This window comes from Dermacentor albipictus, chromosome 6 (genome assembly GCF_038994185.2).
Source record: "Dermacentor albipictus isolate Rhodes 1998 colony chromosome 6, USDA_Dalb.pri_finalv2, whole genome shotgun sequence".
NCBI classification, from domain to species: Eukaryota; Metazoa; Arthropoda; class Arachnida; order Ixodida; family Ixodidae; genus Dermacentor; species Dermacentor albipictus.
The window spans coordinates 21468801-21494770 of NC_091826.1; the positions used below are offsets into that span (position 1 = coordinate 21468801).

The following is a 25970-nucleotide window of genomic DNA, read 5'->3' on the forward strand; positions in this document are numbered from 1 at the left end:
CCACTTCCCATAGCGACTTCACCATTACTTGGAGGAGATGCTTGCGCTGTAATATAAAAAGAAACATTATCAGAGATGTTGGTATGACAAATGTATGCGGCAGTGTTTTCACTTGAAAAATCGCTATACCGCAACAGTACTATAAGTCTGAGCAATCGAAAAACTTTCTTGCAAGATATTTGTAAGGTAACGCTTTTTAATATTTCGACATATATGGCATATTTCGTAGAAGGCGTAACAGAATATTTAGAACAAACATAAAATGCGCAGGATCCGTCCGCCTTGTTCACACTCCACATCTAGTCAGCGTAGCACTTTATAATTAAAAAAATTGCAGCAAGACCTGCTACAGCACAAGAAGCCTAGTTTCAGACTGTCTAGACACAATGCGGCCTTCGTGCGAAATTTTTAATGTGAAAACCGAGTACTTCCGTCAAGAAGCACTGGCAAAAGAGGCATTTATTATACGAAAAGAAAGAAATACTGCCGGCTGGAAATGATGCTTGACCCAGAACAGTGAGAAGAAGCGCAGTCCCTCGGTGTGACTAGCAGGATCAGGGCGGATTCGGGGAGGATCAGGAATTTGGGTGAAATTCACAGAAATTTATACGTGTTCTACTCCGGGCACTATTCAAAAGCTGCGAATAAAGAATAGCTATGTAATTACAGGCACTCTACATTAGCCAGCGCCGTTTCAGTAATATATATACCGCGTGATATTGCTCCTTATAACACTTATAACATGCGCAAAACAAATGCGCTCACCATTGTAAGATCCATGCTTCTGTGTATCCGAGTTCACCCCACGTCGAAGACGGTAGCCACGAGCGCCGACTTTTTTTCTAGTTGTTCTTTCTCATATAATTATTCTAACACACACAAAAATTCGTCGCCTTTTTGCTGCGTATTTCAAGATGTGGGCTTCTCAGCAGGAATGACGACCGCAAGCGAGCATTTTTCACGATAGGAGTCCGCTGACAAAAACGGACAAGACGGCAAGCACTCGGGCGGTGTTGCACCCAGTCATTAGAAATCCCACAGGTAACGCCAGAAGAAGTAGAGAAAGCCTTAGGAGCTATGCAAAGGGGGAAGGCAGCTGGGGAGGATCAGGTAACAGCAGATTTGTTGAAGGATGGTGGTCAGATTGTTCTAGAGAAACTGGCCACCCTGTATACGCAATGCCTCATAACCTCGAGCGTACCGGAATCTTGGAAGAACGCTAACATAATCCTAATCCATTAGAAAGGGGACGCCAAAGACTTGAAAAATTATAGACCGATCAGCTTACTGTCCGTCGCCTACAAAGTATTTACTAAGGTAATCGCAAATAGAATCAGGAACACCTTAGACTTCTGTCAACCAAAGGACCAGGCAGGATTCCGTAAAGGCTACTCAACAATAGACCATATTCACACTATCAATCAGGTGATAGAAAAATGTGCAGAATATAACCAACCCTTATATACAGCTTTCATTGATTACGAGAAAGCGTTTGATTCAGTCGAAACCTCAGCAGTCATGGAGGCATTACGGAATCAGGGTGTAGATGAGCCATACGTAAAAATACTGAGAGATATCTATAGCGGCTCGACAGCCACCGTAGTCCTCCACAAAGTAAGCAACAAAATCCCAATAAAGAAAGGCGTCAGACAGGGAGATACGATCTCTCCAATGCTATTCACCGCATGTTTACAGGAGGTATTCAGAGACCTGGAGTGGGAAGAATGGGGGATAAAAGTTGATGGAGAATACCTTAGCAACTTGCGATTCGCTGATGATATTGCCTTGCTTAGTAACTCAGGGGACCAATTGCAATGCATGCTCACTGACCTGGAGAGGCAAAGCAGAAGAGTGGGTCTAAAAATTAATCTGCAGAAAACTAAAGTAATACTTAACAGTCTCGGGAGAGAACAGCAATTTACAATAGGCAGTAATTCCCCAACGTCCCTTCATGAGCTGACATAACGTAACTTCCTCGCAGTACAAAAAAAAAACAAATATAAAGAAATAACGAAACTAAAAAAAAACAGCAACCAGCTCGGCTCGCCACTCGCTGGTTGCAACACTTTGCCGACAGCTCTGCTATCGCCACCGCGGCTCGCTCTCCGTCGTCGTTGTCGTCACCTTCTAGTTCCTCAAGGTCGCTGACAGGATGACTATCAGGCAGGAAGGGGTGTAAACAACCGGTTACCATGGTGACAGCAGCGGAGAAGAACGGAGAAGGGGTCCCATAGCGTCGCGATCGGCGCAAAGGCGAGCACCGCATTTGCACCGCCCGCCGTCTGCGACCGTCTGCTATCTCTGCTAGTTCGCGTCTGCAGCCGCCGTTGCGCTTTGACACACCTACCCCGCACGTCTTACCCGAGGTGAGTTTGTTGAACTTGCTGCATGCTGTGCTGTGCAGTGGTACGCACTAGTGAACGCGTGTCTTTTGTCCAGGCGCTCTTTTGGAATAATTCCGGGCTGGAATAATGCAACGGCTCTTATCAGATGCCATTCCTTTTCTCGCTTGGTCAGTGCACGTCAGAGCTACGCTCCGCCGGCGTTGTCCAAGGGACCAGCCAGCCGTGAAAGGTGGATGACAAGAGTGGCATAGAATCGAGCGAAAGGAATCGCTACAGTATACCGGCTCAGTTTGGTGTCATCTTTCTTCGTTACTGCTGCTCTTGTCGCTCTTAGCAGCTGTTTCATTGCTTTCTTTATTAGTTTTTTTTATATGAGGCGAACCCTTTGTACACATGATAGCATTTGCGACTACAGGCAGGCCCTTCGCAATCGATAGCGCAAAGTAGCAAGCTCCATATTTGATGTTGCGCCCTAGCTGACTCACGTATGTACACGTACACGGCGAATCCGAAACTTCATGCTACAGGCACGGAAACGCTGAAATGCAGGTTTGGTTGGCGTTCAGGCGTCAGAGCAACCTTTAGGCTGCAGACATTACTGGGCTGCTATGGTGCGAGGATTAATCTTATTCGGTTACATATAGGGGTGTGCGAATATTGAAATTTTCGAATACAAATCGAATGCGAATAAGGCAAGAAACTGTCTTCGAATATCGAATCGAATATCGAATATATGTGTAGTATTAAAAAATTGCAAAACGAGGTAACAATAGCTTCATTACCCTTTTAAAAATAATATTGCATTTTACTAGGCTGCTTCAGGTTAAAGAGGCACTCATTATAGGTAATGCCCTCAGGTAATGTCAGGTATTGCTCTGTCAGGTAAACGCTTGTTACAGATTATCGCGAAGGAAAATTGACTGCTCAACATGTTCAGAAAGTAAGGGCTCTTTATGCACTGTGACAACATTTGTCCAGGTAACATTTTCTAGGTGCATATTTTATTGTGCATACTTACAAAGCCCGAAAGTACATCATATATTGTTATGAAAGAGCCCTGGAATAAAGCTTGGTAAAAAAAAATTGAAACTGATCATGTCTCACGGGCCTGATGCAGATAGACTGGAACAGAGCGTACACATTCATAGTAAGGTTCGTTACAGATCACAGTGCTGTAACGCTGTGTCGTCGTTTGGTACCTTCTTTTGTCCCTGTTTTGTGTTGCGCTATAACGAACCTTACTATGAATCCCAACAAACTGACCCAACTTGCCACCTTGATGCAGAGCATACAGATAATGAGCGGATCATGTGAAGCTCTCAGTGAATACACATGTTTTTAGGAGAATGTGGAGCAAGCATATAATTCGTTAATTGCTAAATTATTCGCAGTCGTTCCGAATATTCGCCGTTTCGACCATTATTCGGCCGTCCTCGAATATTCGGGAATTTACGAATATGCATTTCTCGAATCGAATACGCTTCGAATAAGGAAAATATTCGATTCATATTCGAAATTTCGAATATTAGCACACCCCTAGTTACATATCTTTCTTATCATCCTGAGTTCACGGCCGGCCGAGCCCAGTGATAACGGGGCCGAAGCGCCACTCGGACTATACTGACGAAGTGCGATGTGAATAGAATTGTTACGTTATCCAGGACCTCTACAGGAAAACGGTGAATCCGAAACTTTATGCTACAGGCACGGAAACGCTAAAATGCAGGTTGGGTTGACGTTCAGGCGTCAGAGCAACCTTTAGGCAGCAGACTTTACTGGGCTGCTATGGTGCGATGATTTTTATTAGGTCCCATATCTTTCTTATCATCCTAAGTTCACGGCCGGCCGAGCCCAGTGATAACGGAACCGAAGCGCCGCTCGGTCTATACTGACGAAGTGCGATGTGAATAGAACTGTTACGTTATCCAGGACCTCTACAGGAAAGCGGTGAATCCGAAACTTTATGCTGCAGGCGCGGAGAAATGTTGAAAATGCTGGGCGTAGGGGTCAGACATTTAGGGTTGGGTGACGTTTAGGGTTCAGATCAGTTTTTTATTATCCGTATGGTCGTTGTTCCCTACGGTTTGTATAATTACTTTTTCTTGCACATGACTGCTTCGAAACTGCGAAATACACGTCGCGTTTCTGCTGTTAGAAACAAAGCGAGGAAATCGTGGGCTGTTTTCGTTTGATTTGTGTATCAGGGTCTTTTGTGTCCGACTGCCAAATACAAGTTTCTTTTTTTTTCAGCTGCACCAAAATTTTTAAAGATTGCCTATGGCAGACAGCACAATTCTAACCCTTGATGCCGCTGATGTATCACGGTGGTTATGGTTAATATGTAAGCGCCATCAGTGTATAGCACCACATTCAGGTGCGTTATCAATAATGTTAATTGTGACCGCACCATTGTTGCACGTGGCGGTGTGCTATACAGTGGTGGTAAGTAACAAAAAAAATGGCCAGGCTTAGCTTGGTTAAGCCAAGAATGCGTTGCATATTGCGCGAGTTGGGGCCCAGCTTTTCCTCCGGCTGTCGTAACGTCACGTCACGTGGTCGCGCTAAAGGTCAATGGTGGCTGCCCGGCCGCGCCCAAGGGCTGAATTGAGTGATTGCGATATGCAACGCATAAAAATAGAAGCAACTTAATAACAAACATAGCAAACTTAAAAGAGAATAGACCCACATATGAGACGCGCAGCAATGAACAATGGCTCATACCCTCAATGGTGGCTGCCCGGCCGCGCCCAAGGGCTGAACTGAGTGATTGCAATATGCAACGCATAAAAATTGGGCCGCTTGATCCTCCCTCTTCGCGTTCATCGCACAGAGCGGCCGGGTCTCGATTCCGGCAGGTCAAGTGCCTTATAGGGTAGCGTACGAAGGTTTGCTGGTCAGCTTGCCTGCTGTCCAAGCACAACGTGACGCCAGCGGTCGAAAGGATGTGCCACATCTGTCGCCATGGCCATCAGTGGCGCTGGCTAACACTCCCCGGGTCATATCTTGTATACACATACATAGATATCAACGAGTGTGGACGTGGAAACAGCCGCCGCTGTAGCTCAATTGGTAGAGCAGCGCACACGTAATGCGTCCGATGTGAATGTGATGTGAACTCCTGTGGAAGTTTGGCTCCCTCCCCTGACAATTTTTCTTTTCGTCCATTTTCATTTCCGTTTACCTATCACTTGTGCACTTAAGTTATAACAAATAATTTCCCCCATTCTTGGCTTCGTCGAAAAATTCAACAACTGTTGACTTTTGAACAAGTGCTGTGTAATTCGCACGACTGGTAAAGTGTTTCTGAATCAACAAAATTCTCGGTTGAACAAGATAGTTATGGGGTCCAATTAACTTTATAAAATTCATGCTCAACTGTGATAGTTCCGAATTCTGGTTCAGAATTAAGCAGCAAAGCGACTATGATATTGCTAAAGGGCTGAAGTGCCACTACGTTTACTGGGTGCTTATCTATGCAGCGAAAGCGAGCCATGTCTTCGACGTCACAGAAGCACCGCAACTTTGTCTCTGAGCCCATGGGAGATAAGGACGTGACGGAGCTTGCTGGTATTGGCGACGTCCTCGGCAAGCGGCTGAAGGACAGATCGTTTGATAAAGTGCGTTCAACCGTTCCTGTGGTCCTATATTTTCGACGATCGTTTTCGTGGATGCCTTCACTTTTGCGTATAACGTAACGTCCAATGCGACGCCTTGTTGGTGAGACGGGTATCTCGTCCACTGGTCTGTCCGATTAAAGCTCCCTGAAAGTGATGTCCCTGCGAGTGATCGAGCGAGTTAACGACCCCTGTGTCTGGTGCTGCGCCTGCAAGCCTCTCTACACTTGAGAGAGAGAGAGAGAGAGAGAGAGAGAGAGAGAGAGAGAGAGAGCGACAGAAAAAAATATTGAACAACTATGGTTATAGTAAAGGCATAGTAAACAATGCATCTGAATCTCTAGCCTGAGGCTAGGGATCCAGATGACCTGAATTAAACCACCAAAGCTATAGAATACAATTTTGTGAATTGTTTATTGGGTATCAATCAATCAATCAATCAATCAATACACACCCGCCAGTCCACAGGCTCGCTGGTCACTCACACGATTGTCGATTTGATGTAGGTGACCCAGTCGATTCAATGTAAGAGGCCTGGTACCAACATACACCTGTTGGTACATGTGTATGTGGCCCGAGTCACTCACTCTGCCGAGAGGGGTAGGCTTAGCTGGGTTTTGGAGGGAAGTGATGAAGCCGTGGCAGGACTTTCTAGGTGTTGGCCGAACATCTTGACGGCCGGCCTAGTTTGTTTCACTTGCACAATGTATATGGGCCTTCTCGTGTGGCGTCCCTTTCTTTAAATTTGCGCAGTAATTACCTACAGTATTATACTAACCACTTGTACTGGGGTTGCTATACTGAACACTTTCAAATTCCGCCATTTTGACGGTTCGAGCCAATCAGATAGGCCAGGGGCAGCGCTGCCAGTCAATCGAGGCTGACCAATACGTAAGAATTCGACAGGGTCAAGAATAGCAGTCTGGAATGGTGCGTACGAAAGGGGGGATATCGAAGGGAAAGTCCGAGGAAACTATAATCAAGATGAGACAGACCATAGAGAAACCAACGCGCAATATTTTGGTGCCATCTGATAGATAGAAATCAAAACATTTCCACGGCTTGGTGGTGTCTTAGACCCTAACAGGAGGAGGAAAGAACTTTATTGTGTGCCCTGCGAGTTGGTGGGGAGGGCCAAAGGGCCCGCCTAGGTGACGGCCAGGAGTTCTTGGGTCCTGGCGGCATCCTCGGCCCGCTGGACGGCCCATAATTGATCTTCGAGGGCGGGGCTGAGCAGCGCGGCTTCCCAGCGCGTGCGAAGGCTGCTGCTAGAGACCGCGTTTCCTTTATTGCTATTTAGCCCTCGGCATTCCCATAATATATGCTCCAGAGTGGCTCTGGATTCACATGTTCTGCATTTGTCCGTAGGATATACATCCGGATATATGATGTGCGAGAGTGCAGGATTCGGGTACGTCCTAGTTTGTAACTGCCGCCATGCGACAGACTGCTTTTTTGTCAATTTTGCGTGAGGTCGCGGGAATATGCACCTCTGTAACCTATAATGTTTCGTAATGTCATTATATGTTGTCATTCTGTCCTCCCACTCCCACTCATTTACCGCACCGTCACGTCCGGAGGGTGTCGGGGCGTCACTTGCGACTGCGGCTCGGTCCGCAAGCCCTCGAGCCGCGTCATGTGCCGCCTCGTTGTTGCCGTCCTCCGCGAGGGTGTGAGCGGGTGTCCAGGTGATATATATCTTGCTTTTGTAATTTTGCCCTCCTGCAAGAAGAATTCGTAGTGCCTCCGGGGAGATTCGGCCGTTGGCAAAGTTTCTTATTGCCGTCTGAGAGTCGCTGACTATCACGGTTGCGTTAGTTTGAGCTGCTGCGAGCGCTATGGCTACTTCTTCAGCTATCTCGTTACTTGTGGTGCGTATCGTCGCGCATGTCTTGCACCGTTTATCCCTATCGATTACGGCTGCCGTAAATCCCCGTCTGCGACTGTATCGAGCCGCGTCTACGAACACTGCGTCCTTGTCGCTGCCGAATTTCTTCTGTATTTGCATCGCTCTGTTCTTTCTTCTGTCCTCATTGTGTTCTGGGTGCATGTTCTTTGGTAAGGGAGGTATTACCAATCTTTCCTTTGTATCTCTCGGGATGTCCACCTTGACACCATGCTGTGTGTGGTAACCTATGTCTAATCTCTCTAGGATGTGTCTGCCTGCTCTAGTCTTAGAGAGGCATTCATATTGTGCCGTACATTGCGCTTCAATGAGCTCGTCTATAGTGTTGTGTAGGCCTAATTGCAGCAACTTGTCCGTGCTGGTGCTGATCGGTAGTCCTATGGCTAGTTTGTATATTTTCCGAATGAGGCATTCTAGTTTGATCTTTTCCGCGACCTGCCATTTTAAGTACGGCGCTACGTACACTATTCTACTTATTACGAAGGCCTGTATTAACCTGATCGTGTTTTCCTCTTTCATCCCGCTATGTTTATTTGTTATCCTTCTGATTAGCCTCATGATTTGCGCTACAGTTCCCTCCAGTCTTCTGAGGGTTTCTCCGTTGTTGCCCTTGGCTTCAATGAGGAGCCCCAATACCCTGATCCTATCGACCTTGGGTATGGGTTTCCCATCGGCCGTCTTTAACTGTATCTCCTCTCTATGAGTGAGCTCTTCCCTGTAGTTGCCTGGTTTGCGACCTCTGCGAGTCGGTCTGTACAGTAACAGCTCCGATTTCTCTGCCGAGCATGTTAGCCCTGTCCCCTCTAGATATTTTTCGATTGTTTCGACCGCTGTTTGAAGCGTTTGTTCTATCTGCCCGTCACTTCCGTTTCTCACCCATAGGGTAATATCGTCTGCGTATAAAGTATGATTTAGACCCTCGATTTCTTGTAGCTTGGCTGGCAGCCCGATAAGCGCCAGATTGAATAGCATCGGTGATAAGACCGAGCCCTGTGGCGTACCTGCGCTGCCTATCTCGATATCCTCCGAAACTAGGTCCGCTATCGTGATCTTTGCCTTTCTGCCCGTTAGAAAATTGCGTACATAATCGTACGTGCGTTTTCCCATGACAGCATTACATTGCATTACAACATGACAGCACCCTGGCTCTCCACGTCGACCCTGGATCGTCGTTGCTACTGACTCTTCCCATAGTGACAGCGAGAAATAAACGGCAAACTCAGCCTTCACTTAGTCTTAACTCAAGCTAAGGACAAAGTTAGGCCGCATTTTTGTTGTTAATATTGAGCTCACTTATTTGTTCTGAAGCTGTTAGGGTCTACTATACTGGATAGAGTAGACCCTAACAGCTTCAGAACAAATAAGTGAGCTCAATATTAACAACAAAAATGCGGCCTAACTTTGTCCTTAGCTTGAGTTAAGACTAAGTGAAGGCTGAGTTTGCCGTTTATTTCTCGCTGTCACTATGGGAAGAGTCAGTAGCAACGACGATCCAGGGTCGACGTGGAGAGCCAGGGTGCTGTCATGTTGTAATGCAATCGCAGTGACCGGCAGAAGCGGTCGCGATACACTTGCGCCCGGTAAACTCTGCGCATGCTCAGCTATGGCAACAGGTAACGGTAAAAGGTAGGGCGGCAATGCTACGCTAATACATATGTGTTAGGTTTGTCCCTGAAAGTGGTGGCCATCACGGCTATGGCGGTGAATGTCGAACACACCTTCTGCTTCAAGCGTTACGTAGTACGTGAAATTAGGAGCAGACAAGTGGGCAATTAGAAAGCACTTCGTGTGTCTATATACATATACTGTCAGCGTCGAATGAAAGTTGAACAGCGGAGCGCGTGGCCCAAGCATAAGTGAAGGTATAGTGCGCGCCGTCCAGTCGTCACCATTGACAGGCGCGCACATCCGGTTTGGCCGCACTGCGGGATCCCCCTCTAGTGAGATAATTTCGCTTCTGTCCTGGTCCTTACATTTGAAAGGGAGAAAATGAAAAATAAAAATGAAGCTAAGATATTGCAGTTTACGGCGAGTCTCGTCGCACAGATCGCCGAAACCACAAGTGCTGTAGGCACGAACAGCGGTGCGCGTGGTGCAGTTTGCACCGTCATCGCAAGGTATACTCGCCCGAGCCAGGCCCGCTCAGTCTGGTTATGATAAACCACAGATGTAACGACATATCGAACATCGTTCGAAGAATTAACAAAATAATAATTTAGGGAGCTTTGCATTTTTTTGTTTTGCTTTTGTATGGAAATGTAGTTTTGCACGTCTGTCCTGCGGTAACTTAAGTGAATGCATTAAACGTTACTCTCTTCTGTTGTTCTAGGCCTATGTCGTCCTTGGGCAGTTCTTGGTGTTGAAGCAGAACCGGCAAAGCTTTGAGAGCTGGCTGAAAAGTACCTGCAGTGCCAACAGCAAGCAAGCGGGAGACTGCTACGAGTGCTTGCGCGACTGGTGCCGGGAGTTCCTGTGAAGTTTGACTCACAGGGGCACCCACTGTAAAGCCCGGGATGAGTGGAGCGAACTTTCACAGCGAACATCGCCCGGGACAAATAGACGCAGCGGGACGACGCCGACGGTTCGCTGGCATCATTTACACATTCGGCGAAAAGCAGGCGGACGGCCATCCCGCATAGAGTTTCTCACTACATTACCTAGGGGGAAATGTGGCGCTGCTGCGCTGTGGTATGCATGGGAATGCCGGTATATTGTGACTTCGGATTGGCATCGTTCTCGAAGAGCCAGGACTCCTTGAAGACGCGCCTGGCAAGCACCGTTCCGTCGGTCACAATGATTCATCTTCTACTAAAATGGCACGTAAAAAGCTGTTTTAGCTTTATTATTAGACAAAAACATGTTTTGTTTAACTATGAGAACTTGTTATTGCCTGTACAATTATGTGATACGTGAAAGGTATCAGCGGGCCGCTAAAGTTGGAGGACAGACGACAAGATTCGCGCTCGCTTTGAAACAGTTTGTCGTCTGTTCTTGCTTTTCTTCGCTTGGTCATGCATTGTGTGTGGGTAAAGATGTAATATGCGTGAATTGAAACATTTCATGAAAATTTTACTTTAAGAACACGTTATTTGTGTAGCCATATCTAGGTTCTAGACGAAGCCTTTTGCAACACCATGGTGTTGTAAGAGTCTCGCAGACACATATACCGTAATTCCCATGACGGCACGGTGCTCTTTAAGAAACTTCCATAGACGGTGGCGCCAGATTTCCCTCTAGGTGTTAGTCAGAAACTCTATGCTTCCGCGCGCTCGCGGCGTATTTGTCAGTGTTGCCAGACTCTCGGAATGTGTTTTTGGATTAAGAAAAAAGACTAAATAGCCTTTTCATTGTATTATTTGTTGTTAATGACTAAATAACTTGGAAAAAAGTTTCATAGAGGCGCTTACAAACGATTTGCGCACATTTAATTGAGCTGCAAGCGTTTTAGCGGGCTGCAAGGGAAAGGCTTAGGTGACGATTGTCCACAGCTTTTGAGAGAGATTTGCCTAGAAAATACCGTTTCCGTTGAATGGGAAGGGATGGGGAGAGAGGACAAAGTTCATATCAACAGGGGACTGAGGCAGGGGTGCCATTTATTACCACTGCTGTTTATGATGCACATGGTGAGGATGGAGAGGGCGCTGGAAGAAAGTAATATCGGGTTTAATCTCTCATACAAACAGGTGAGTATAGAGAAGTAGACCAGCAGCTTCCAGGTTTATTTTATGCGGACGACATTGTGTTGCTAGCTCACAGGCAAAGTGATTTGCAATGTCTGGCTAATATCTGTGGGCACGAAGGTGAGAATTTAGGCTTTAAATTAAGTGTTGGAAAATCAGGTTTTATGGTATTCAACGAAAACAGTGAACAGACAGTGGCAATACAGGGCCAGGAAATACCTCGACTAAAAGAACCTAAATACCTTGGTATATGGATAAACGAACGCAATATATAAATGGCAACACAGGAAAAACAATAACAGTAAAGAGGAAGAGAAATGCAGCCATAATGAAGCACAGAATGCTGTGGGGATACAATAGGTACGAGGTGCTACGGGGTATGTGGAAGGGTGTAATGGTTCCAGGACTTACTTGTGGTAATACGGTTATTTGCTTGAAATCGGGGGTACAAGCAGGACTCAATGGGAACCAAAGGTCAGTGGGACGCCTTGCACTGGACGCTCACGGGAAGACTACAGATGAAGCTGTGCAGGGTGATATGGGCTGGAAAAGTTTTGAAGTGAGGGATCCTCACAGTAAAATTGATTGTGAAGAACTACTTAGGAATATAATCATCATCATAATCATCATCGTCATCATGGTTACGCCCACTGCAGGGCAAAGGCCTCTCCCATACTTTTCCAACTATACCCCGGTCATGTACTAATTGTGGCCATGATGTCCCTGCAAACTTCTTAATCTCATCCGCCCATCTAACTTTCTGCCACCCCTTGCTACGCTTCCCTTGGAATCCAGTCCGTAACCCTTTATGACCATCGGTTATTTTCCCTCCTCATTACATGTCCTCCCCATGCCCATTTCTTTTTCTTGATTTCAAATAAGATGTCATTAAATCGCGTTTGTATGTACGCGCTAGAGACTAGTAAGAGGCGATTGGAAGATTGATAGAAGAAAAGTAGGGAAACGACAAAAAAAAAAAACGGAGACGCACACAAAAAGAAAGTTCACAATAGGGGGTCAGCAAGTTTAGTTATGGGAATTCATCGTGGTCTTTTCGTTTTCCTTTTCTTTTTTAACTTAGGTAGGACATTAGGCAGTATAATAGCAAGAGCTTGGTGGATAACCTATCGCCCCGTTCCAAAGGGGACGCTCATAACATACATACATACATACATACATACATCCGTCCGTCCGTCCGTCCGTCCGTCCATCCATCCATCCATCCATCCATCCATCCATCCATCCATCCATCCATCCATCCATCCATCCATCCATCCATCCATCCATCCATCCATCCATCCATCCATCCATCCATCCATCCATCCATCCATCCATCCATCCATCCATCCATCCATCCATCCATCCATTCCATCCATCCATCCAAGTGAGCTCCTTTGTTTGCGCGTCGCAGTCTATGTCGGGCCATGCCACCGTCTGGGCGGGTGCTGATGAAACGGCTGCCTCGTGGGAAGCACTCGAGGAATATGCTCGTCGCCGTTTCGACACGTAACACCGGCGCTCCCGCTGCTCCTCGCGCGGTAGAAACTTCGGTGGGAACGCGCCATAAGTGGGATTTGGCAGACCTTTACATCAGAGTGCGTCCATGTTCTGAGTATTATTTTACTAGCGTCCCGCAAAACGTTTTTTTTATTTTCTCAATAAATATCTTCCCTATCAGTAAACATTTGGAGTTGTCGCTGAACGCGAGAAGATACATACGTCTCCGTGCAGAAATTAACAGCGGGCGAGTAAGATCTTAGCCGTAAGCCAACGTTTCAAGAAGGCCACAAGAGCGGACGTCTTCGTCGGGGCACCTGCCAGCGCTTTCGCAAGAGGAACAGTTTTCGTTAGGGAAACTGCCAACCTTTTGGTAAAGGGACCAGTTGATGAATTAGGGGAACAACCACCGTTTCTATATAAGGGGACCTGTCATTACGACACCCTCCTGTTTCGCCAAGGGCACCAGTCTTCGTCAAGGTCTTTACTTTATTTCCTTATTTTATTATTTTCATCCCCTTCGCCCGGTGCAGGGTAGCAAACCGGGCTTAGTCCTGGCCAACCTTCGTGCCTTTCATTTAACCTTCTCTCTTCGGTCCGCTTGTTTCTCGGGCGACCAATGCCGAAGTAATTCCAATTGGAACACAATTTAGAGAGACACTGTAGGTGCACGATCACGTGAAATGTCGTTTCTTACAGTGAGCTCCAATGTGTTCAAGTTTCTTGGCGGAAAAGCCTGGGGTACTTTAGTGCATGAACGGTGGGCGCGAGGCGAGTAGAACGCGCGATCACACCCTTTCCCTCTTCCGGGTGGAGGCGACGCCTGTGATTTGCTCGCGCCTTGCTCTGCGTCTACTTCTTCGTGCATATAAATTGATTGATTGATTGAAAACTTTACTGTTCCACTGAGCTGGGGTGCCCGCCTCACACGTAGGTAGGGGAGGAGGACGAAGGCGTCCCCGCGCGTTGAGGACGGTGAGTCTTCACGGCCTCAACGGCCAGGCGGATTGCTCGACGCTGGTCGTCTTCAGCCTCGCTCTGGAGCAAGGCCTCCCAGGCTTCTCTACTGACAATGTTTTCCTTGGCCCCTGGGGAGCCAGCACACTCCCATATTTTATGGTCTAGCGTACCTTTTAGCTTACAAATTTTGCAGAGGGTGTCGTTATAGTCCCTCGTCTGTGTTAAGTAGATCCAATGTGGTGATGTATAATTGTTTCCCTGGAGACGTCGCCAAATGCGAGCGTCCTCCAGAGAGAGAGACCGATGCGGTGGCGGAAAGATTCTTCTTTCGGCTTTGTAGTGATCGACTATTTCCCTGTACGTGATCATGCCATCTTTTATCCCTGGAACTGGCTGCTCTAGAGTTGCCCGGTGGTAGAGTGCTCGGGCGAGCTCATGAGCGGCTTCGTTGCCTGGGACTTCTTCATGGGCTGGTACTCAAATAAAAGTTATGTCCCTCCTGGGAGGATTTTTGTGTAGAATGTGGAGGGCTTCTTCCGAGATTCTCCCTTTGTTAAAATTTCGGATAGCTAATTTGTTATCGCATAGGGTTTTATATGCACGGATAAAATAGATTCGTGCATATAAAACCCCTGCTGTAAAGTGCGCGTACGAAGAGCCGACAGTGGCTGAATTCTGAAAATGAAGAGAAAAATAACAACAGTGGCTGAATCGGTTAGCATGGTGTTCTCGCAGACCGACAAGCAATTTTTATTTTCGCGCGGCTTTCTTTTTTTTTTACACCAGCAACACCGATACAAGTGGGTCAATGCAAGCTTCGCTTGAAACCTATCGTCATCAGCAATGGCTCGAGCGTCGTCGTCTTCTTCCGCAGCTGGATCCGCTGCCGCTCATCATTCCAGCGTAGATAGATAGATAGAATAAACTTTTTGTACAACGGATAAGGTGATCTACCCAGCCCCGACACGCAGGTCAGGGGGCGAGTGCCGCCTCCTCAGATGCCGCCCGGGAGGTCTTGGGTCCCAGCAGCCTCTTCAGCCAGTTGGACGAGCCGGAGCTGGAGCTCAGAGTCCGAGCTGCGCAGCAGGGTCACCCAGGTGTCTCTACTACCTATTTTGTGCGTTCCCCCGGGAGAGTACGGACATTCCCATATGTGGTCCAGGGTCCCTCTCGCCCCACAAAGATTACATAACTGTCGCCGTAATGGCGAGGCCGCGCTTACGGGGGTATGAGACATTGCTTAAGGGGGCATGAGGGGCCGAACGTGTGTGCATCCTCGTTAAGAAACACAAATACGTAACCAATAATTGAGAAAGACGTTAATGAACCGTGGGGATTTACTCAATCACTAACACCGGGGCCTCACGTTTCAGCTTCGCTCGTTAACCATCTGTGCGGAGTGCTTGGGCTGAGTTTCTTTTTTTATAATGGCTTATCGTAGGTTTCTTATATTGGTTACCTTCGACATCACCAACAAACCTCGCTTTCCGTTGTCTCGGAGACCACACCCGTCTACAATCTACAACTCTTGTCTTTATTGGTTGGATATAGATTCCTGAAACAATTGATTTCTGCATTGACCAGGCAAATGCACAGCACCTGAAATTGAATGGCACGAGTATTGATGGGCACTTTCAGAAATATGCCATCGGTTCAGCGCTAATACGAGTTGATAAAGGACAACAAAAAATAGATTGACTGTAGCGCCATACGTTATTCTGGGCGCACGCACGCACACAGCGACCTCCGGCGGATACTGTATCCTTGAAGAGAAGGATATTAAGATTAGGCTGTTCGTACTTGTGTCTTCATTTGAGCTTTAACATACACGAAAGCAGCACGAAAACCACGATAATCTACGCCGTCAGTCATCATCTGTACGACACAACAACAATCAGCGGGGAGCATGATATCGCTTGCTATCAGTCTGCAAAGGTTAGTCAAGAATCAAAGGGAAATTACACATCTATCTACATCCTTCATTGCACTCCGATTCAGGGCAGGATATCCTGCATTGTTTGCGGTGTCTTCTGGCGTTTGGTTTCCGGAAGCAGCCTGATGAGGAAAGTGGCAGTGAATAGCGCCGCGAAGTAGAACATGCTGGCGGCAGTTGGGGACACATGCGCTTGCAGTTGCGCCAGAAGGGGCCCCAAGGTAGCCCCGAGCTGCCCGAAGAAGTTGGCGACAAAGAAGCCGATGCCCCGCACTACGGTCGGGTACAACTCAAGCGTAAATACGTTTACGGCGGTGGCTTCTCCGAGGAGCATGCTCACGATTATCTCGCCGAGGATCCATGTCAGGTGTCCTTCGTGCTCGGCCTTGAGGCTACCGTACAAAAGCAACATGCAGCAGGTCAACGGCAGTGCTCGTGTGAGCAAAATCTTGCGGGGACTAGCCAGCAAGAATATCCAGAATAGCAAAATCGAGGCAGCCCTCGTTACGGCGAGTAACAAGAGGTGCCAGGGTTCGTCCGACAGTCCATTCAGGTTCATACCGTACAAGGACAGCAGAATGCTGAACCAAGTCCAGCAGAGCGTAGCGTTTCGCTTCCACAATTCCTTGCTGGCCAAAAAAGTGAGGAAGTTCATTTTCGGCAGTGCCGCTGGGGCACGAGAGGATGAGACTGTGAAGAACAAGCCCTCCTCGTTGACCTGGTGGTTGTTCCACGCGGCGGCGCGCCGTATCGCCTTCTCGGCCTGCTCAACATTGTTGGATACCATAAGCCAGCTGATGGACTCGCCCACAAGGCAGAACACTGGCACGAGTGCCATCGTGAGGGAGAAAGTGACCACTTCAAGCGCCTTGTAATTCCGCCGCGGTAGGGTGAGCGCCTCAGCCAGGACGCTTGCAACGACTCTTCCGGTCATGGCCAGGCAGAAATAGCCTTCCCGGTGTTTGTCGCCCGAGTTCTCGAACAGAATGACAACCATGGAGATATCGAGGACGCTCAGCGATGCCGCCAGAAGAACCCGGGCGGCTATGAAGTTGATGAATGTCCGCGCAAGCGTAGCGCCGCCGGCGGATGCCACAGTGAGGACTGTGCAAGCGTAGACAGCGGGCAGCCGGCCAACCCTGTCCGATATCTGGCCGAAAAAGAGCACCGAGATGACGACGCCGATTCTGTTGTAGACGAAGGCGGCGGGCACGTACCAGGCGCGATCGCACACCAGGTTCCACTCACTGACGATCGTGGTCTCGCTCGGGAGCAGGTCGAACTGCCACTCGGTGCAGGCCACTTCGACGCGCGTGCCATTGACCTCGGGCACTTCGGGTGGGTACATTGTGCACTGGCTGTACGTGCCGTCTGGCCGCAGCGGGATGTTCTCTGCCTTCCAGCGGCTGGCGCTCACGTTGGCGTCGGCGGGAGGCCGGCACCAGTACGCCACAGGCAGCAGAAACGTCTGCATGGACATGTGATGAATAACGACCAGGGCGGACGACAGGTGAGCGAAGGCCACGATGACCCACTGGAACAAGCCGCTGCCCAAGATCCTGTCCATGTCTAAAGGTGGCGAATGAGCCGAGGTCGTGTAGGCACTGTGGCACGGAACGGTCGTGCTACTGGTGCCGGGCTGCAGGTTCGATTCCTCCGACGGGGGGACCGTCTTGCGGAGCACGGAACTGTCGAGCAGGGCGAAATCATCTGGCTGGGTCCCGTCCTTCGCTCTGAAAGAATCGAAATGCGTCGTTCATTCAATCATTCTTTGCCATATCCGATTTGTGCTATTCTAAGTTCTTCAGTGTGAAGCTTCGAGCTGTGTTTAAGAATGCCGTCAATATTACGTGACACAAGAACTACAACATCGCCGCCAAAAAAAAAAAGAGGAAAGGAGTAGAAGACCAACGCCGAAGCTTCACTATCACCACCTTAACTTAAGTAGCATATGCAGACGAAAGTATTCCGTTAGTAACGTTTGTCTATTGTACCTGTCACTGAAGGATGGATGAAAGATTGGGTAGTTTCAAACGCGAGATAGCACGTAATCGTGTTTCTTGGAGGATATGGCCCTCCACTGCATGCGTCCCCCATGCTCAACGTATCGCGTGCCTGCGTACCTGGATGACTCGGTACTGGTGGCCGGGCCGACGGTCACGAGTTTCTTCGACGATTCTGGCCGAGCAGGAATCAGCTCCGTGGCTTCTGAGAAGAGGATCGCCTCGGACATGCTGCTGTCACTCTGAATGTTTGTGGCGCAGACACACAGTGGAGGATTGGAAGTGAATCGAACGGCTAAGAGAAACGGACAAGGAGGAGATGAATTAACAATATGGAGGTTATAACTTACGGGCATTGCCTCTTGCGGCTTGCTTACCGTGATCGTCTGCTTCTTCTTCTTCGTATTGTTCCTGCTCTACAATTTTGGCCTGCCAAATTTAGCAGGAACCATCAAGAAATATGACGTACGTCCACGTTGATGCATTGGTCAAAGAATATAATTGTAAGTGCATTTGTTAGTTTTTGATTGTGGCCATATTACTAGGCAAAGCAGTTATGAGGTAGGAAACGGAGTCGCCGTGTCCGTGGCATAGTGAGACGGTTGTTCTCGAGGCGTGTGCATGCTCTGGCACTGACATCTTCCTTACGTGCCTCGCGGAATGAGGAAAATAAATGACCAATTATTTGTACACACATAGTCGCGGACTATTCCTCGAATAAGAAAAAGAGGAAGGGTGATTAACAGGTCATTTTTTTTTCACCAACACCCAGTCGCATCTATGGTGAAGATAGCGCAAGAGTGGACACAGCACCAACTAGCCCAGTCTCTCACACCCCAACTATATGGGCAGTCCAACGGACCCGCGACGTTTCGGAGAGGCTAGGTCTTTCTGTCCCGACGTGGGAGCAGCACGCTACGGGCTAGTGCACGTCCCGATGGGCCTTATTAAAGTTTTTCCGTCAATCCATCCAACCACCCGATTCATGGCCTATCCGCCGTAGTGGGTCTATTCATTTGACCTGGTGCCAACCAACCAACCAAATGCTATATTCGTCTTGCCAACATAAAAGTAGTGATCTCTTTCTTGAAAGGGCAACGCGCTCATTCGACCTTGTTGCTCAGGTTTGAATAAAAGGTGCCTCAGGGCCCTCATATACAGATGATTTGGTACGAAGTGTGGTCCCATTCATTGACGCTTGTGTTTTGCACAAGAGGATCTAAAGCTTCAGGAATGATCTAAAATAGAATTCGGATGTGCACTTCGGAGTGGGCTAGTTCATTGCGAATATCTTAAGCCTTCGCATAATAAGAGGTGCTCGGGTGCAACGTTTTGATGATGGCGATGACGGCACACCGTAATAGAAGCGACGAAACCTAGGTACCCGCATTTTTTGGCACGTACATAGCGCCTGGCCCGATAGGACTCGTGCGTAAAAGTTCACTTGCTACAGCCGAACAGGCTGCTATAGTTGGGCGCGCCGACAGTTGGGAGGACAACAGTTTCGCACAGCCTGACGCCTTTCTTGATTGTGCCTCCCAATCTGCTTGAACTGCGTTTCGTTCTGAATCGGTGAATACTCTTTTTGTCGGTTAAGGTTCGGCTCACGTTGGGTACGTTCTAAAAATATTTTCTCGGGTTCGCGGGCTCAGCATCGGCCAAAGTATCGCTTCTAGTTAAAGTTCGGTTTGACGGCCCGGTTATAACTGTTCGTCAAAAGCCAAACGCCATCGCTAGCGTGGTCGCTAGCCCGTCTGGCCCGTAATTGGCTCTTACGAACCCGCTCCAGGCGTACGACCTGTTTTCTGCATACGCAAACCTATAACGCCTTGGCTGAAAGAACAATTCATCTCGCACATAACCAATTCCATCGCTAGTGCTACGTTTTCCGTCATAATGGGTGAGGACTGCCACTACGTGTCACTCAAGCGAGCGAACTTCTTGGCGACCCCCCTAAGAACCAGTTAGCTGAACGGCCTCGGCTTTGTGAGAATGGCCCGTCATACGTTGGCGTCTTCGATGCCGTGCAGGTTGGTATCGCGACCGGGGTGTGTTACCCGTATTCATGAATTGTCGTCGCGTGCGAATGGACTTACGAATGCAGCCAACGGTCCCCGATCCCTATTACACATGTAAAGCTGTAAGTGTTGCAAGCTCCCATGGTGCCGCTTTCATAACGACTGAGACGCGCTTGAGTAAACAGCGGAGATGACGCACGCGTGCGGAAATCGCTTTGCTCGGTAAGCCCCGATCGAGATGCCCACGAAGACGCGTTGCTGCCGAACTTGCGGGCTGGGCTTGTAACAGCATCGACGACGGCCTCTCGATGACACAGCTGGCTTTCGCATGTTATATGAGTAGGGCAGAAACCGTTAAGCCGCTCCTTTCTTTTTTATTTATTTATTTCTGTCCTCGGTGCTTCGTTTTACGAGGCGCCAGGCCCTGCGCGACGATGCTTGTTTTTCTTCGTGGCCAAGTCGTCGGTGGGTCGTGAGTAAACTTCCGACGGCTGCATTCAGCGAGCGGGGCGTCTTGCACCTTAGCGCTCTCCTCACGCCCTGGCTTGTTCCGCCACGCCATGAGTCGCTTCGGACGCCAACATTACTGGTGGCTCTTTGTTACCGCCACTGTTTGTCTGCACGGTGAGCCTTATACGTCTTTGACCGCGGTCGTACTCGGACGACCTTCGACCTCGAAACCACTTCGCATAGTCTTCCGGCCATCCGTTCGCTAAGGTCAGATCAGGAACGCACCTCTGAGCAAGACGTAACATTTGGGAAGTCACTTCTAGGTTAGGAACGTTGCCATGTTGAAAGCTTTTAGCCATAGGCTGCATGACACGTTGCTGTTACATTTATTTGAGTGTGCTGTATTGAATCGTTGTCGTAGCTACGGTATCCGAAGTTTTACAGACAGCCTTTATAATAACGCTTGCCAGACTTTGAAATGCTGTAAATTCTTAATGTGATTGGCATTCTCAAGATGCCTCGCGCACTTTCCGGTTGCCACCTGTCGGTGCCCCTAACCGTTTTACGCCGACTCGGCTCATTGGGTCCTCCATGGTCTGCCCGTTGGCACAGAATCGGGCTGCTGCGCTGAGGTAACTGGGCTCGACACCCATCATCGGGCCAACTTGGGTAACTGGTTCTGTGCAGCTTTTTCGGTGAACTTTTTTTTTTTTCACGCCAAGTTGGATCACTCGGTATGTGCTTCTAGGTGTGTGCCCCTCATCAATGACAAGAAAAAAAGAAACCTTTAAAGTGCATCCATTGCTGGGCGGAGTCAAACCAGCGTCACCCGCCAACTTAATTCGTGGCGCCGCCGCTAGGTGGTGCAGCGTGTCCAGAGGGAAGCGCGAGAGAGGAGCCCGGATCCAGCACACGCCTCATGCGTGACGCGTTTCGGGGGCGGCCATATACGGCGTATCACTGCATTGCTCCAGTGCGAATAGCATTAACATCGACGTTCATCGTGAGATACAGGTACTGCCGGAATGTTTTTATTAACCTTCCTTTTTTTCCTACAGATGATTTTAAAGGGTTACGATTCTTCATTTCCCTTTGTAGGCGTTGCACATACGTTATAAACGTAACATCCGTATTCGGCATTAGAAACTATCTTTGTGTGTGTGTGTGTGTGTGTGTGTGTGTGTGTGTGTGTGTGTGTGTGTGTGTTAACTATGAATGTTCGGAGGGGGCCCTCTGTAAGTTGTACGGCTCCGTTTTAAAACGTTCGCCGCAACTTCATCTTTCACGTGAGACCACGAATTAAGGCTTTCGATGTCAACAAAATGAAACGAAATTGATAATGCGGTGTTCACTCGACAGCTTGGTACATAATTCACGATAGAAAAAAACAACGCCTGGGACAATTTGAAGACGCGAGAAGAGACAGCCGGCAGAAAAAGTAGGGTAGTTGCTGTAGGCTTCTGTTGACAACCCGATCAGTGTGTGCGCGCAGGTAGTTTCCTTTTACGCGGAAAGAGACCGAGCATGACAGGATAGCAGATCCTTGTGTTAGTTGACAGCACTTTGTGTGAAAGCTGTCTGCGCTTAAGCGAGATGGATCCGGAAGTCAGGCAGAAAGAGGAAATCAAACTGAACCTGCGTTACTGTGTTTATTTTGTTTGTTTGTTTGTTTGTTTGTTGCAGTCATTGGATTATGCTTGGCCGAAAGCAGGGAGAAGAGAAACATCGGTCAGTGTCCGATTTCCGTCCACGTTATTTGGCTATGAGGAAAAGATGTTCATAAACTATCCAGTGACTGTTGCGTTTTCCCCCACGTGCGTGCTTTGGACCTGCGCTGTCAAATTAATGTTAGATTTTGGGGTTTCATGTGCCAAATCGCTGTCACATGACGAAATTGTGCAGAAACTATAGCCACACCAACAATAATGCTTTTTTCAATACGCGCGTGTCAGATTTACTGCTTGAGTTCAGGGGTAGAATTGTTTTCTGTTTCGAAACGCGTTAACTTAATGTACGGTTAAATTTAAAAGGGGCAAACAGTAATCGAACCCACTACCTTCGGGGCTTGTGTGTTTGGTATACACCGGGTGGCACGTTGCCCCGCTTGCTTTTATTTTGTAAAATATAGAAGGAAAGTATTCACGTCACCCGACTGTTACGCAACGTAAGCATTCACCGTACCTTTCGCAGTTCCAAAGCTTTTCTTTCTCTTCGGTAATCTATGCTCAAGAAACGTCCACGAATCGTTATTTTGCGCTCATCACGCAAGAAACCTTTCTTGTCAGATGTGTGCGATTTATATGATTATACGCTATGGAAGTGCATGGTTTGATAAAGCCAATTGGTTAAACTTTGCTATTTCCTCGGAGCAAATATTCAATATAATAAGGACACATGAAATTGAAAAAAGAAATGTGTGGAATTGTTCCTTAAAATTTTCTCGGACTTCTACGGAAAGTCATGATATCTTCAACTGTCATGAGATGATTAGCGAAGCTACTCGCTTTTATGCACAGTGTTAATTTTATTTATTTTCTCTGTTACTTCGCCTTCGGAACATTGTCACAAATATTTCCTCAACTATTGGGAGATGAGGGCCCAGTTATTCGCGTTTTCGAGCAGTGTACAATTAATTTCTCTGTTACATTACATCCGGAACACTGCCAATAATGAGAATCTCAATTATATTAAGATGAAAGTATAGCTAAACAATTTTTTGCGCATTGTTATTTTTATTGAATTTCTCCCAGCAGACAGCGCAGGGTCCATTGTTGATGTAAACAAGCTTTCGAAAGTTCTTTCGGATATCGCCTATGCTGGAAAGACAGGTAGGTGATGTGCATTTCTTATCTCTTATTCATTTATTTTCATTTATGCAAATAATTATCATTTATGCAAATACCATAAAGGTCCCGGGTCGGCACGACTTGGAGGGCAGGCGGTGTCAAATGAGAGACACATAGACAAACACGTTCAGCTGAAGTGGTGGTAATTATGTGAAAGAAATGATTGAAATGATTGATTTTGAAGGAAATGGGAATGTATCAAAGAGCTGCAATTTGTTTGCAATTCATGCACGATGCAGAGCTGCACTTTTTCATTAACTGTCTTTTCTTTTATTATGCATTGCAGCAAATCCTTCGTATTGAGAAAAGTAAAAAGAAATGTTCACGCAGTAGGAACCAACCAACAATGTCTTACCATATCTTGCAGCTTTCACAAAAGATCTCATTACGAGTGCATACGAGAGTACTACTATTGAGCGGCTATCACACAGTGCTTCTTTCGTTCTAATATATTTTCAGTTAAGGATGCTTTGACGAAAGCGTGGCAAAGTGTGTCCAAGCTGAAGATCTTCCAAAGGAAAAGTAAGCCTCAACTTCTGTGATTGTTAACGGCATTTATTGACGTTTGTTTTTAAAGCAAGATATGCGCGGTGGACGCCTCACTCACAATTCGCCCCGTCTCATTTCAGACAAGAAAGTGGTGCAGCCCATTGTTCCGGCAGAGCCATGAATGCGAATGACCAGAAATAAACCTCGAGGAACTCGACGACTGTGTCTTGTGGGATGGTCATTCTTAAATCACGTCAGAAGTGATTTAAGGAATTTGCGAGCGTGCAAATGTGGTCAGGAAACACTGGCTCACTGGATATACATATATATATATATATATATATATATATATATATATATATATATATATATAGAGAGAGAGAGAGAGAGAGAGAGAGAGAGAGAGGCAACGATAGCGATAGAGCTGATGTCTTTCGAGGTCTTTGTTTAGCATCGCTTGTAAGAAGTCTGCCTACCTTCTTCCCATGTTTCTACATTTACCCTTAAAAAATGTCTGCCATTTTGAATATGTATAAGGGGTCGAACAGTAGATAATATTCCTACTTCAGATTAATGGTTTGAAATGAAGCTGGGAAGGTTACGGAATCAACTGAACTAGATGACATAAAGTCTTTTATGAAGACAGAATAGGTACAAAGGTGAGTAAAATGCAGTTGGGGGTCACAGAGAGTTGAGTGGAGTGATGAAACTGGGACAATTGTACGTACAGGGTCAATTTGGTTAATGCAAAGGAGGTTAATTTGTGGTGCCTGGGAGAGGCCTTTGTGCTGCACTTGTGAGATAATTGTGCGACTGTTGATGAGGATGGGGTGGTTGATAATGATTATGATATTGTTGGTGTGAGTTGTCATACATGGTGTAATTTTTCTGCCTCGGATTTCCACATGTCAGGGGGCGCCTTGCGCATTTGAATCGATTTATGTCCTGGCTTGCTGGCCAGATGAGTGCCTGAAAAAGGATAGCACAATTTTCGCTTTTTAGTAATTGTGACAAAATGGAAAGTTTGGCTATGAAAGAGCTTGCTAGGGTGTGCCTGTATGTTTACTGACCGGGCCATGGACGGCACTCCTCCAGAGTGCCGCACGAACAAAATCGGTGCACCTTTAGCAACGCTCAGCGAGCGAAATGGACATTAGAAATTTGTCGTTCGAAGGTGTGTTATGAACCCAGTGGTAGAGAGGAGGATGGAAGGCTTCCGCTCTCACATAACAACCTTCAACTGAACTCTGTTGCTTGGTACAAACAAACAACATGCATGGGGTGGCTAACACGTTCGCACGGCTCAAATATTTGGCATTTTGCCTATTTTTTGAGATTGCAATGTACCGCGGTCAATTCACTCCAGATGTCGCAATGCAACACGTGACCTTGAATCCTGTTCTGGTGCACTTGCTGCTGCGTGTGGGCTGACCCGTAACTCCCGATTCACGCAAACTCAGATATACATATAGTGCGAGTTTCATATACACTTCAGCGAACACATATTACATAAGAGTACGCATTTGGGCTGGTTGGTTCATGATTACGAGCAATAAAAACAGCGCTAAACGACGGGACGAGTGAAGGGACACAGACAACGGCGCTGACTATGGCTATGGCTATGACTATGACTATGGCTAGCGCCGTTGTCTGTGTCCCTTCACTCGTCCCGTCGTTTAGCGCTGTTTTTATTGCTCGTAAACATATTACATATTGTATACATGAGAAGAAATAGGGTTAACCGAGGGGCCCGATATTTATTAGTCATATCATGAGAAGCCAACAAACACTGACACCAGTGTTAGTGTTTGTTGGCTTCTCATGATATATTGAATACATGATGTTTCTATAGCTGCACCGAACTAAAGAAAGTTGCCTGGGGCATTTAGCACAATTTTAACTCTTGATCTAACTTATTCGATGAAGCGGCCACAACTTCTGCAAGAAATCAAGTATCTAATTAAACAATTAACATAATTACACCAAATTACTGTTAATTCATTATTTTACAGCACATATTTCAATCTACAAAATTTAGCCGGCGAGTTCTCAAGGCATACTCACTTGGAACGAACGCTCAGGGCGTCTTCAGTTTCGAGATAATAATTTTCAGTGTGTCCGACGAAATCAATTGGCGTTCTAGTTACTTTTGTGCTTCAATGTATAAAACAGCCGTTTTCTTTAAGAAGTAAGTGGCACAACAGCGCATTTTTTACCGCAACTTGACAG

At 47.2% G+C, this 25970-nt stretch overlaps 2 protein-coding genes across 3 annotated transcripts; one reads left to right on the top strand and one right to left on the bottom strand.

Annotated features, from left to right (window-relative positions):
* Window positions 1-2209: 2209 nt before the first annotated feature.
* On the top strand, window positions 2210-11215 carry LOC139060836 (barrier-to-autointegration factor-like). The gene is made up of 3 exons (XM_070540068.1): window positions 2210-2366; window positions 5825-5962; window positions 10195-11215. The coding sequence occupies exons 2-3, from the start codon at window positions 5837-5839 to the stop codon at window positions 10339-10341; spliced, it is 273 nt and encodes a 90-aa protein (XP_070396169.1). The 5' UTR covers window positions 2210-2366; window positions 5825-5836; the 3' UTR covers window positions 10342-11215.
* A 3907-nt stretch (window positions 11216-15122) lies between these two features.
* LOC139060841 (solute carrier family 22 member 7-like) lies at window positions 15123-20147 on the bottom strand. 2 transcript variants are annotated; one of them, XM_070540077.1, is made up of 3 exons: window positions 18289-20147; window positions 18059-18180; window positions 15123-17668 (listed from the first exon to the last, which is right to left on the bottom strand). In XM_070540077.1, exons 1-3 carry the CDS (start codon window positions 18292-18294, stop codon window positions 15997-15999), a joined length of 1800 nt encoding a protein of 599 aa, XP_070396178.1. In that variant the 5' UTR covers window positions 18295-20147; the 3' UTR covers window positions 15123-15996. The 2 variants fall into 2 exon arrangements, with proteins under 2 accessions (XP_070396178.1, XP_070396177.1); XM_070540076.1 differs by having other exon boundaries at window positions 18059-20147.
* Between the last annotated feature and the right edge of the window lie 5823 nt (window positions 20148-25970).